Raw genomic sequence first — 13066 nt, 5'->3', positions numbered from 1 at the left:
TCTACTGTTTCCTCGTGGCAGACGCACATCAATAACATCCGCTGGCCAATCATTAACAGCCTAATGTAAGTGCAGTCAGATTCTCTTTGCACCACAGTCTTTTCCTGAGTCCTGATGTATTCTGCATTTTCTCTTAACCCTATGATGTTTAACTCAGAAGTTAAGGAATAGTGGTTTGGAAAAGACGATAGGATAATCTTTTGAAATTGAACCGCAACCTGTGAGGTCAAAAAGGTCATCAATGCAACTTGTTAGAAAAATATCACTCGTCACCGGCTTCAGCTTCAATATCAGGATCCAGGTATTTATTATCCTCTCCAGAATGGAAGGAGTCATCACATACAGAGCATTTAACTAGTTCCTGAACAGTGTCCTTCACACGCTGATATCCAAGAGAGGGAGTTACAGTCACAAGATACATGTATACCGGTTTAAAGCAGTATTCTATGCTTAGTTCAGATTAGCTAAGACCCACGTAAGCAATAAACATGACAGTCATATGTGTGTCTCCATAGAGGCTGAATCACCATGTTAATCACATAGCTATCTTATGCCTAAAACAGTCCTGATGCTCTTCTAGGTCATCATACATCCTGTCATGTACACAGCTACAGTTGGCCTTTCATGTGCTAAAGACATATGCATATTCAAAGTTCTGTGGCCTGACTTCCTGCAGACTCTTCCAACGAATTCCTCAGTCCATCTTTGTTCCCCTTTTCGTCCTTTGCATATACAGCTGATACAGCATGTTTGTTTCAAAGTTTATGTGGGTGTCATCATAAAGTCAGTGTGTTTGTTTTACATGTTCAAATGTTTGCATGTAGGCCAGTTTCTTGACCAGGGCTCCATTGGATGATACGTTTTCCATTCTCGATGGGACTTGGTCGAATAATTGTTTAATAATAATACATTTAAAAAACATTGCGTGAGGCGATTGAAAAATAACTCAACTTAACTCAACCAATCAGAATCAGAAACAGAATACCTCTGTTCGTCCCACAGAGGGGACATTTGCATTTGTTACAGCAAGAAAAGAGCCAAAGACAGCTTAATGTTAACAAGAAGCATGCATAGCAAATATTAAAGATACAAAAATTACACCATTTACAAAACACACATCCTGTAACAGTTCTGAGAGATATAGAAGCAAGGTATATATTGCACATAATTGGTATTGCACAACAAGGGGTGTTATAGTCTTTGTTGTTATGTGTGGGGGTCTACCAGGGACCATGAGGGTTATACAGTCTGACCGCTGCAGGAAGGAAGGAGCTGTGAATATCTCTCAGTGAGACATTGGGCACAAAGCTGGCCTTCCGTACCAGTCTGTTCAGTCTCTTCCTGTCAGCAGCCGAGATGCTGCAGCCCCAGCAGGCCACACCATAGAAGATGGCTGATGCCACAACAGAGTCATAGAAGGTCTGAAGGAGTGCCCCCTGCACCCCGAAAGACCTCGGTCTCCTCAGCAGAAAGAGTCTGCTCTGTCCCTTCTTGTACAGAGCAGCAGAATGATCAGTCCAGCCCAGTTTATTGTTCAGATGAACACCCAGGTATTTGTAGGATTTCACAATCTCAATGTCCGCTCCCTGGATTGTCTCTGGTGTGGGGGGTGTTGGGGAAACATTTTCCTGGGCCCATAACTTTGACCCAGTTTATCAGTTTGACCTCGCTGAGATCAGGCCTGAAACCTTCGGCTGCTCTCGGCGTTTTGTCTCCCTGTTCTGGCCTGTTGGCGTCAGCTGATAGCAGAGATGGAGTACTCGAGTCCCGAAAATCGGCACGAGAGAGAGAGACGACTCGCGCACTGATTGGCGCGGACTCGAACTCGGACTCGTGACTCAACTCACATATGATGTTTGTCAATTTAAAAGATAATTTTGGAAGTCAAGAAAAACAAAGTTTGTGGTAAAACTGTGACGTAACACTTTATTGTGTGTGAAACCACTCCATGAACTACATCTCTGGTCCCGCACAACACACGTCACCAAGATGGCCGTCACCTTAGCACATTTCACCTCTTGCTTTCAGAATGAGGTGAAAAGTATTAAACGTCTGGGCATGTTGAGAGCTGCAAATACACAAAAGGGGAGTTAGTCGAGACCTCTCCAACTGCTACTTGGAGAGGTCTCACCTCCTTGGCCGTGGTGCCCTTGAGCAAGGCACCGGACACAGGAGATATGAAAGTGAGTATTGCATGAGACTTGAAAAGATGTGAACTAAGACATGTTAAAGTGGAGTAGAAGTTCAAAATGAAGCTGGACCTGCTGTAAAGCAGTGGTTCTCAACTGGTGGGTCGCGACCCAAAAGTGGGACGCGGACCCGTTTCGAGTGGGACCTGAGTGAAGAAAAATTCATTTCATATCATGAAATATGACCCCCGGTTTGATGATTGACAGGTCACAGAACAATGGGAGCTATCTACCCTTACCCACAGTTTAAAGTAATTCACACAGACTCTCTCCTCTTTGCTCTTCTCTCTGTGAGGAGCAGCAAGTTCAGCTTCAGAACAAAGTGAAACACAAACAATGACATCAAATATTATTAAAATGTCGGGTAGTAATAGATTTATTTATTTTCTTCTCAGAGTGTACCAGAATGCGTAGTTTATGTTAGTATTTCTAAAAATCTCCTGGGGGAGAATCCAGACCCCCTTCTGGGGTTGGGTGTGCCTTTTTATGTTATGCAGTTCAGCTTTGATTCCATCATCTCATTAAAAGCATACTTTAGTTCTGTGAAGGGATATATGCACTGTACTTCACTTTAATTAATATTGTATGCTGCAAAGCGTATATATATTACAGCACGATTTTTTTGTTTAATAGATTTGAGTGGTTCAACATTTCGGATCGCGATCTCTTGACAAGTGGGTCCCGAGGCCTGACCAGTTGAGAACCACTGCTGTAAAGTATAGAAAGAAGTAAAAGGAAATACCTATTTCAAATATTTTACATTTTCTCTGTAACTTTCCCCGAAAATGTTTGAAATTCCTTGAAATCAAATATGTTCTCACTTTTCTAAAGCATAAACTTAACAGGGGAATATTTAACTTTAAAACAAACTATCAGTAAGTCCATTAGATAAAATATAATTTTGTGGTAAAAGTTCCTGAACAATAATTCTCTATATCAGCTCCACCTTTATCATCTGCAACAAAGTGATGAGTATCCAGTAACATGTATTATTATAATCTTTATATTTTATCCGAAATGGGCGCATATTATGTACTTACTTTATTTATATGATATAGTATATTTTGAATCTAATACCTCTACTTAATTAACAATATAAATGCAGGACTTTAACTTGCAATGGAGTACTTCTATGTTGAAAATGTGATGGATGACATTACTAAAGTAAGTGTTCATATAGAAACATTTGTGAAATTCATTGGCTGCGTGAAACACCAGAAACAAAACATTCATAACATTTCCATACGTTTGCTGAAGGTTGTTTGGTACACAGTAGGATTTTCCATTTTGTTTATATTGTCAGCTCTGTGTTGTCACCTAGTGGTGAGAGTGTGTTCTTCTTTTCTTTTAAAAAGAGGGCCTATCATTTTCAGGTGTATATCAGTATGTAGTGTCTCTACTGTAAAGAGTACTCTAATGCTGATGTGCAGGTGTATATCAGTATGTAGTGTCTCTCTGACATGTCTCCATGCTTTAATGTTCAAAAAGCTCTTTATTTCTCTCATACTGCCTGTGCTGCAGCACCTCTTTTCACCCTCTGTCTGAAACCAGAGCCCAGTCTCCTCTGATTGGTTAGCTGGCTCTGTTGTGATTGGATCAGTACAATGTGTTGGAGCAGTGACGAGAAAGGCAAAAAACTACTTAAGCAATAGCTCACGACAGGCCGTGGTTTATGGTCATTATATCACAGCTAAGGGCCGTTGTTCAAAGCGTTATAAAACGGTTACCAACTATGGCAATATGAAAGAAAAATACACACTCGAATTTAAATATTATTAGTAAATAATGATGTTCAAAATAAAATAGTCCCTCCGTCCCCTTCTACAAGCAACGCGAGCCCCACAATGCAGTTCGGCGAAGCGTGACGTCACCACATTCAAAGTGAATGGGCAGAAGCGTTGAAGCTTCAACGCACGCCGCTGTGTGTGAGCTCCATAACAGTCCGTCCACACAGCGGCGTGCGTTGACGCTTGCCGGCGGGCATGTCTGACACTCGACCAACAACCAATCACATGAATCTCCCGCCCCTGACACACAAGCAGCGGTTTGATTGGCTAGAGCTTGTACTGGCATATGATTCGATTGGCTGACGCTTCTGCCGAGGCGTCAAAAGTTGAATATTGGTCAACTTTTGCAGCGAGCCACACCAGCAACGCTCCGCGTCGCTTCCCACGATGCAGTTCGGCTAAAAGTGACGTCACCCCATTCAAAGTGAATGGGCAGAAGCGTTGGAAGCATCAACGCAAGCCGCTGTGTGGACGGCCGTAAACTGCGAAACTGTTTTTTTCAGAAATACTAATGGAAATGTAGTTTTTGGCCTACCGGAATATAATGCAGTGCTTTAAATCTGCTATTAACACAATTACATATGTTTACTGAAGTAAGGTTTTGAATGGAGTGCTCTTGCTTTCAGTGGACTATTTCTACAGTGTGTAGTGCTTTTACTTAAAGGTCACCTATTACATAAAACCCACTTCTTCATGTCTTTTATACATAAACATGTGTTTTAAACGTCGTATTTGTTACTCTTATTTTATGATTGCATACAAAATTTAAAAAACATACATTTTATTTTACCACTATGTCGAATCCACTGTTTCCGGTCGAACCGGAAGTCCTTCGTCGTGTTAAAACTGTCGAACGTGTGTCGCGTTGCTTTTTCACAAAGTTCATAAATGTGGTAAGTTTACGTGAATTATGAACACCTCTTTTCAAATATCAACAGCAAATATCTGTCCGCCAACGTCTGCAACATAAACCGTGCTTTCATGGAAACAAACGATTTGTAGAAACACTCATTCAAAGAGGAACTAGGTTAGCTTTAGCATAGTTTTAGCTAACTATATATTCGGTGACACAGCCGCTAATTCTAACATCAGCTGGTTGTTGTTTAATGAAGTTGGGGCACGTGTCAGTTGGGTGTTCACCGAGCTTCTTTTCATTGCGTTAAAAGCTACGGCAGGAGCTTAAATGGTGTCCTGGTGTTTTGTTGTGCTAGCCGTTAGCTGCTCGTCATGTCCTCTGCTGCCTGTAGCAGGTCGGTTAATGTGTCAAAAGATCTTTCACTGATACAACTGAAAGTCGTTCATTCAAAACCTTAAGCTACCTTACGTTTAAAAACAGAAATATAGGCATCCGAATACACTACAGGTATTAGAGTAAGAGTACACATAATGCAGGCTCATTTCAGAATGATATACATCTTGTTATTTAATTATATGTATTTATATGGTCATTTTATATGATTTCTATATTCTCTATATATTGTTCTGGCAGCACTTGTGTCACTGAATCCAATGTTTGACGTTGTGTCGTTCTAGTAATAGATGTAGCCTACCTAGATGATACCATATTAAGTCATTCTTGTTGCAGCAGCAGAAGACAGTACATGTGTTAGCTGTGACCTAGGCTATAGCTCACCTCACTAATCCCCTCTGTCTGTGATCAGAAGGTCACAGGTTCAAGCCCCTACTGATGCCTCTGTATAAACTGTACTATATCTCTGTATAAACTGCACTGGTGTGATCAGAGCCAGAGTGTCCAAGACCATAGACTCTGGTTTATACCACACCACAGATCAACAGGAGAGTGGAGAACACTGGGACACTTCAGAGTGCTCTGGTCCTGCACTGCTCCTGACATTTATCATTATGGGAGCCAGTCAGCATGTCGTTGTGTTCCTGGACACTTCGCCCCAAATTTACTTTGGGGATTGCCCACAGTACCGAATGTATGTAAGTCACTTTGATAAAAGCGTATAACGAGTGACATGTAATGTAATGGATATATGAAATAAAAACATTGTGACATTAAGTCTGTTGTAATGTATATTTGATATACATATATTATGTATATTTGATGGGGTGCCTTCCAGAGCGTCTCCCTGTCTTTCTACGGTCGGCTGGTTGAACAGAGAGCGATGGCCGGTCCAGAGCTCCTGCTGGACTCCAGCATTCGGATGTGGGTCGTCCTGCCCATCGTCTTCATCACCTTCTTCGTGGGGATCATCCGTCACTACGTCACGCAGCTGCTGCACAGCGACAAGAAGATCGACCTGGAGCAGGTGTCTGACAGGTAAAACTATTTGTTTATTCTTTGTCTGTGTGTTTAATAGAAAGTCAAGTTGTCATACATGATCATACAAAAAACGATATTGCCATCAATTACTATGTGTTTGCTTAAGTACGGTGTGTATGTTCCCTATATGTCTAAATGAGAATAATCCGAAAGTTTCGTAACAACAACAAAAAGGTGGTGAGTAAATTCAAAAGTGTTAGAGCAGTCATACAGAAGTGTAGTTCGTTTGGCAGCAACAAGTCAGTGACTTTAAAGTTATAATAAACTACATTTTTCGAACGTTTGGATTGATGCTTGAGAATTTGCTCGTGGACTAATCTGTATTTTCGTTTGTGTTCAGCCAGGTGCTCCTGCGCAGCCGCGTCCTCAGAGAAAATGGAAAGTATATTCCCAAACAGGTAAGCACACAATCTCTAGGAATCAGGAATTTGAAAATCATATACATTTAGTGCTAATGCTGTCTTTACTACTTGTAATCGTATAGTAATATTTCTTTCAAAAGTTAAAACGCCAATTAGAAACTCTACAATTTCTCTGTAAAAAAAATGTAGACCCAAAAACGACAGCGTAATTTTGAGCTGTATGACAGACGTTAAACTTGATGTATTATAATAGTTTCTCTTTTATTAGTTGCATTAACTACTTTCCATATTTTTGAGGTTTGTACTCATGTTTTGTCTTTTCAATTTAAAACCCAGTAACACATATAATCACTGGCAGTTCAAAGAATGTTAAAATTCTCTTTAAAGTTATATAGGTTGGAATTTGCTAAATGTATCATAATAAACCTTTAAGTTAGATCCTAAAGGACTTGCAGTGGATGCGTCCCTGCGAGTGAATACATCGAAAAGCTCTGATCTGTTGTGTGTAAACATGTTTCTCTGCTGCAGTCTTTCGCCATGAGGAAACATTACTTCAACGACGCAGAGACCGGCTTCTTCAAGAAGGTCAAGAGGAAGGTCGTCCCCAAGAACCCCATGACAGGTGTGTGTGTGTGTGTGTGTGTGTGTGTGTGTGTGTGTGTGTGTGTGTGTGTGTGTGTGTGTGTGTGTGTGTGTGTGTGTGTGTGTGTGTGTGGTGTGTGTGTGTGTGTGTGTGTGTGTGTGTGTGTGTGGTGTGTGTGTGTGTGTGTGTGTGTGTGTGTGTGTGTGTGTGTGTGTGTGTGTGTGTGTGTGTGTGTGTGTGTGTGTGTGTGTGTGTGTGTGTGTGTGTGTGTGTGTGTGTGTGTGTGTGTGTGTGTGTGTGTGTGTGTGTGTGTGTGTGTGTGTGTGTGTGTGTGTGTGTCCTACGATTTACGGATTTGCTCTTGCCTTAAGGTGTCACACACTTCATTTTTGCCCGAGGCAGGAAGTAAAATAAGTTAATTTCAATTTATTTTCCGTGTGTTAATATATACTTTTCATTTCTGTTTTCCCGAACTTCAAAAAGGAAACTGTTTTGGATTTGATCCCTTCGCTAAGGCAGTTTCTTTGTTTTGTATTTCATATTTTGTATTAATTGACATGAGCACTTCAGCCATTCTCTAAATGTAGTTTATGTCTATTATAAATGTGTGTGTATTTATTTTTAGACACCAGCATGCTGACGGACATGATGAAGGGGAACCTGACCAACGTGCTGCCCATGATCGTGATCGGCGGCTGGATCAACTGGGCCTTCTCTGGGTTTGTCATAAGTGAGTTCTCCAGCTGTTAGTCATTAACCCTTTATACACTGGTTAGCTTTTTAACACTTTTTATTAAAGATACAACTATTTTGATTCACATTTTCAAAGCTTATTCAAAAAGAAAAAGTCAGACTGTTTAAAAGGTTTTGAGTTTTTAAGAAAACACTAGGGATGCTCCGATCGCCAAATTTGGGGCCGATCGCCGGAATCAATATCGGCCAATACCGATCGAGTGGGCGGGGCCTATGGGGATGATCCATTTAAAGTGATGTTTAAACTCAGTTAATGGGCTCAGTCACTGGAGCTTCCACAAACAACAACCAGCATAATTATTACATTCAAAGGAAGTACATTATTCAAGTTTACATTCACTTTGGGTAACTTTGGGAGCCTCTCTCTCTCTCTCTCTCTCTCGTCAGTATCTCATGCAGCTCGCTGATCCAGTAACGAGTGACCCGACAGTAAAGAATAAACACATGTATAACTAGGTTAGCTAGTTCCAGAGGTAGATGAAATAGCTAAGTGTGTTAGGTCTAACTCTTGTGTGTTGCTCCGCTCTCCGGTCCGTCACGGCGGGCGGAGCTGCAGGATTTCTGCTTCACACACGTTGCACACCGCTATTTTACTGTCTTTCGGACACCTTAAAATACTGCCAGCCCGGTGAAGCCATTTTGGCGAGCTTGCTTTGCCGCGCACAGAGAAAAGTGTCATGTATTTTACGGCTCTCGCGATCTGCATTTTTGGAGAGCACCGATCGATCGGCAGAGTGTGAGTATCGGCCGATATCGATCGGAGCATCCCTAGAAAACACTATCTGTATTTCACAGTTTGATAGTTTAAGCTTCTGGTTGTTAAAGTTAGTCTGTCTTTTGTATTTAAATGTTCTCCTTTCTTAAGTATCCGTTACAGCAGCTAAACCTCTCTTAATGTAAACCTCTCAAATCTTCTATTTCCCTGTGAATGCGTCACCGCACAGAAGCTAAAGTCGCTCTAACTTATTCTTCTTTGGGACTTAAAGTCAAATTAAATAACCCCAACCCTATTCCTGTTTGTTTGTGATTGTTGTTGTTGTTGTTGTTGTCTTGCAGCCAAGGTGCCGTTCCCTCTGACTCTGAGGTTCAAGCCGATGTTACAGAGAGGAATCGACCTGCTGTCCCTGGACGCCTCCTGGTAAAAACACACCGACGCTCCTCGGCAGACCATGAACACATCTCAGACATTCACCAACGATATCTTACAACCCTGACAGTTCAGACAAACAGAAAACGTACTCAAAATAATCCGTTTTCTACCATTAATACCTTTATTAATACTTATACACCACTGTAGTCATTGAAATATATTCATTTATACATATTTATTTAATATTTTTGTGGGTTTTTTTAGCATTATTTTATCCTTTAACTGTCCTCGGGATCAATAAAGTACATGTATATGATTAATATAAAACGGAGCTTCTACAGTGATGTATTTATATTAGGAACTATTTCTCTTACATCAAAAAGAAAACAGGAGTGACAGTTTTATTGAAATCTAGTTTTTTTAATGGCGACCCATAGACAGACATTATTTTATATGTTATATTTGAGTGAGTGGACAGCTAGCCACAAAACTGCCTCGGTCATAAAGTGTCACTATGACTTTTAACATTTGGGGGGAAATCTCAAATTAAATGAAGTTCAATTAAAATGTTCATAACAATGTGTGTCCATATTTCAAGGCTTAAGTATTTTGCCTGTATTTGTTTTAAAATGTGCTGTTTTTTTAATATGAATCTGCAGGGTGAGCTCAGCGTCCTGGTACTTCCTGAATGTGTTTGGCCTGAGGAGCATGTACAGCCTCATCCTGGGACAAGACAATGGTGAGTCTCACCCATGGATGTGTAATAAGAACTGGATACAGCGTGGGAGGCGGGGTCCTATGAGAGCTGCTCATTGGCGCAGGAAGGCAAAATGGCCCAACTTTTGAGAGAGTGAAACGTCACAGATTACCCATCATGCCTGGCTGCCAGAGCAGAAGAACCCGTATGTGCGCTCACAGAGCATGCACCCCTTAAGCCCCGCCCCCCGAGCTCCCACTCTCGGCTCACTAGAAGGAATGGAGAAAAAATAAATCTAGATTCGGCTTTTAGTGCATTTTTACAACTTTAAGGACCGAATTATTTTAATAAAGGCTATAAAATAGTTCATACCGGGTAGTTTATTTAGGTAAAAAAAAATTATCCACCGATTTACAGACGCCTCTTTCCCCATGTTAGTCAATGGGGAAAAGTCTTTCTGGGCCGGGTGATGTAACGGACGGATACGGAAGTTGCAGTACCGCCGTTCGGACACGACCACTGTTGGGCACAGAGTCCGGCGCACTTCCTGAGGGTTTGGTCTGATCCCTCTCTGGCGCCACGACTGGAGTTTCACATCTGTATGAAAAGAGTCCTACACTTGGAGACATATTTTATCGGTCATTATAGAATGTGAAGGTTGTCTCGACTTTAAAAAGTGTTACAGTTCAAGTCCAGTGGATCACAGCTGGTGTTCAAAGCTGCCGTAATGTCAGAGCAACACAGTTCAGAGATGAGAGTTTGTCCGCTTGATTCCATTGATTGAATTTGATGTTAACTCTTCAGCTGCTGACCAGTCGCGGATCATGCAGGACCAGATGACAGGTGCTGCCATGGCGATGCCTCCTGACCCCAACAAGGCGTTTAAGGTGAGATTTCTTAATAAATAAAAAACTATTAACGCCATTAGCTTGATCCAGTCTTTTTCTCTACAGCTCAGGAGCCTTGTCGCTTCATCCAGTAGAAATGTAGAGACTTTTCATTCTTGTAAATCCATTTGTAGCTTTGTTTTTAAGAGAGGTGCTATTTAAATGTATACGTTTATTAGTTTGAGTAGTATTACTATCCCAGGAAACATTTGAGGGATTTTTTGTGTGGTGGTCCACGACAGCTTTATGCATATTATCTAATAGAAGTTAACCTTGAAAATGAAAGTATCCGGGAAATCCCTTTTGACATTTGTTGGTATATTAAATAACTTTTGATGTGTCAGATCCTGGTCAACTTATAAATGTAGATCAGCTAAACATTCAGATTAAATCTCAAATTTAAAAAAGCCCTCAAAACTCACCTTTTCACTCTTGCCTTCAACTCCTAATCCCCTCACCCCTATTCCACCTAGATTAGCACTTTTTTTTACTTTTGTTGTTATTTCTTTACTTGCTTGTAAAGCGCTTAAAGCACCAGGAAAAGCGCTATATAAGTAACATGTAGTATTATTATTATTATTAAAGGTCACCTATTATACAAAATGCACTTTTTGATGTCTTTTATACATAAACATGTGTCCCCGGTGCGTCGGGGAACTCACGCAGCGTCAGAAAACAAAACCCTCTCTTTTCCTCCGAACCCACATCTCTAAAAACGGACAACAACGGAGCTGATCCAGATTTGCGTCCGATATGACGTAATATCTGAAATGTGGACCCACTGCAGAAAGTTGCTATCAGAAACAATGCGTGACGTGTTTTGGACGTAATATGGTCTGTGTTTACATTAGCATCGCTAACACTCAGAGCTAACCTGTACTGGAGAGAGTATGTGTAAAAAAGCAGGACATTAAAAAAAGGATAATCCTTGATGTGGTTTGGAACATGATATGGCGTGTAATCACATTTAGCTGAGTATCTCTTAGAATTCTGAGCAGGCATTAGCTCCATCTCCTATTTTTTCTTTCAAGCAAAGCACCCAGATCAGCGTTTCTCTAACAGGGCTGAAACGGAGCGATATGAGGGATGTCTAAAATGCATCCGTTTGGTATTTTGAGCAAAAAACACATCATAGACATGTTTTTAATATATTTTGATATAAAAATAGCATAATAGGAGACCTTTAAGTCAAATGAAAAATGTGAGTTGTTTTTTAAAGTGGACATTTCCTCAGAGTAAAACAGACCTGTATTGTTTATCCGTTCTCTCAGAGTGAGTGGGAGGCGCTGGAGATCGTGGAACACAAGTGGGCGCTGGAGAACGTGGAGGACGAGCTGATGACCAGAGACCTGAACTTTGGAACCCTCTTCACGCAGGACATCAAGTCCACCATGTTCTAGACTAGAGAGAAACCCTGAGGAACGCCTGAGACTGGGGTTCTAGAACTCTGTCCTGAACATTCTAGAACACTTGAGAGAATTCTTAAATCTGGAACACAGTATAACACAAATGCTAGAGTTAGATAATGTAATGTGATCACTGTATTCACCTTCATCGGGCACTTTATTTACTTTCTGCCTTTTTACCTGCCTCCAAATTATTGTGTCCAAGTCGTGCCTTCATATGTTCAATGTGTTGATTTATAATTGTTTGTTAATAAGAGTTCTTATTCAACTTTTTGACAATTAGATAGTAACTTAAATAGACCCACTTACTTGCCTTTTCTAAAATCTTGTCTTAATTTTGCAAATGAAGTTGTCAGCTCAGTTGTTGGGTTGGTGTATATTATTTAATTAAAGTGTTCCTGAAGTTAATTTGTGTCTAGAATAACATTGTAATGAAATATTTGCTTGTTTTTGTGTATCCAGTGTTCCAGAATCTCTCATGTTCTAAAGCTTCTAGATAGTTATTCTAGCCCGACCCTTTCTCGGCTCGGGGTTGTTTCAGTAAACCAGCGGATTCTGACACCAGATGAATCTCCTCGGGAAGATGTTTCCGTCGGGTGCGACGCAGACACAGGAAGTTTAAAGACCACTGGGACGTTATGAGAGCTTTCACTGACGGCAGGCGTTCATGTTTCCCTGCAGGCGGACTCTTTGCATGTGTTTTTTACCCCGTGGTCATCCAGCGCGACTTGAAGTGAGTGTGACAGTTTAATAAAGGTGCCATCGAACTAACTGCCTTTCTCTTGTCTTTATTCAACACCGAGGTTCACCCTCCTTTTAAGAAGCAGAGGATCAAATAGCCGCTTTCACGCCAAGTACTTTGCCGTACTTAGTTCCCAGCACTTATGGCGCCTTTCCACTGCAGGGTCTCGCTCGGCTTAGTACGGTATAGTTAGGACTTGTTAGGCCAGGCTCACTTTATGCTGCGTTTCCATTACAGTTTAGTAGCTGGGGCAGTAACTATAGTAACGCAGTGTTGGCGG

At 41.1% G+C, this 13066-nt stretch overlaps 1 protein-coding gene across 3 annotated transcripts; it reads left to right on the top strand.

The window, feature by feature from the left end:
- Positions 1–4790: 4790 nt before the first annotated feature.
- Positions 4791–12815, top strand: LOC117449148 (ER membrane protein complex subunit 3-like). Of its 3 annotated transcripts, XM_034086575.2 has the most exons (10): positions 4802–4869; positions 5766–5923; positions 6064–6263; positions 6607–6664; positions 7157–7250; positions 7837–7941; positions 9021–9102; positions 9714–9793; positions 10556–10638; positions 11910–12815. In XM_034086575.2, exons 2-10 carry the CDS (start codon positions 5840–5842, stop codon positions 12036–12038), a joined length of 915 nt encoding a protein of 304 aa, XP_033942466.1. In that variant the 5' UTR covers positions 4802–4869; positions 5766–5839; the 3' UTR covers positions 12039–12815. The 3 variants fall into 3 exon arrangements, with proteins under 3 accessions (XP_033942467.1, XP_033942466.1, XP_033942468.1); XM_034086576.2 differs by lacking the exon at positions 5766–5923 and having other exon boundaries at positions 4791–4869; XM_034086577.2 differs by lacking the exon at positions 4802–4869 and having other exon boundaries at positions 5766–5919.
- The last annotated feature ends 251 nt before the right edge of the window (positions 12816–13066 follow it).

Source organism: Pseudochaenichthys georgianus, chromosome 7 (genome assembly GCF_902827115.2).
Source record: "Pseudochaenichthys georgianus chromosome 7, fPseGeo1.2, whole genome shotgun sequence".
Taxonomy (NCBI): Eukaryota; Metazoa; Chordata; class Actinopteri; order Perciformes; family Channichthyidae; genus Pseudochaenichthys; species Pseudochaenichthys georgianus.
The sequence above is the reverse complement of the archived record's forward strand: the minus strand, read 5'-3'. Positions and strand labels throughout refer to the sequence as shown.

What these genes read in the sequence shown, in the direction of transcription:
- LOC117449148 (XM_034086575.2), top strand. Translation starts at nt 5,840, where the DNA reads ATGGGAGCCAGTCAGCATGTCGTTGTGTTCCTGGACACTTCGCCCCAA. An exon ending in GCCCACAGTACCGAATGTAT is followed by an intron (nt 5,924 to 6,063) that starts GTAAGTCACTTT and finishes GGTGCCTTCCAG; the next exon opens with AGCGTCTCCCTGTCTTTCTA. An exon ending in CTGTCCCTGGACGCCTCCTG is followed by an intron (nt 9,103 to 9,713) that starts GTAAAAACACAC and finishes ATGAATCTGCAG; the next exon opens with GGTGAGCTCAGCGTCCTGGT.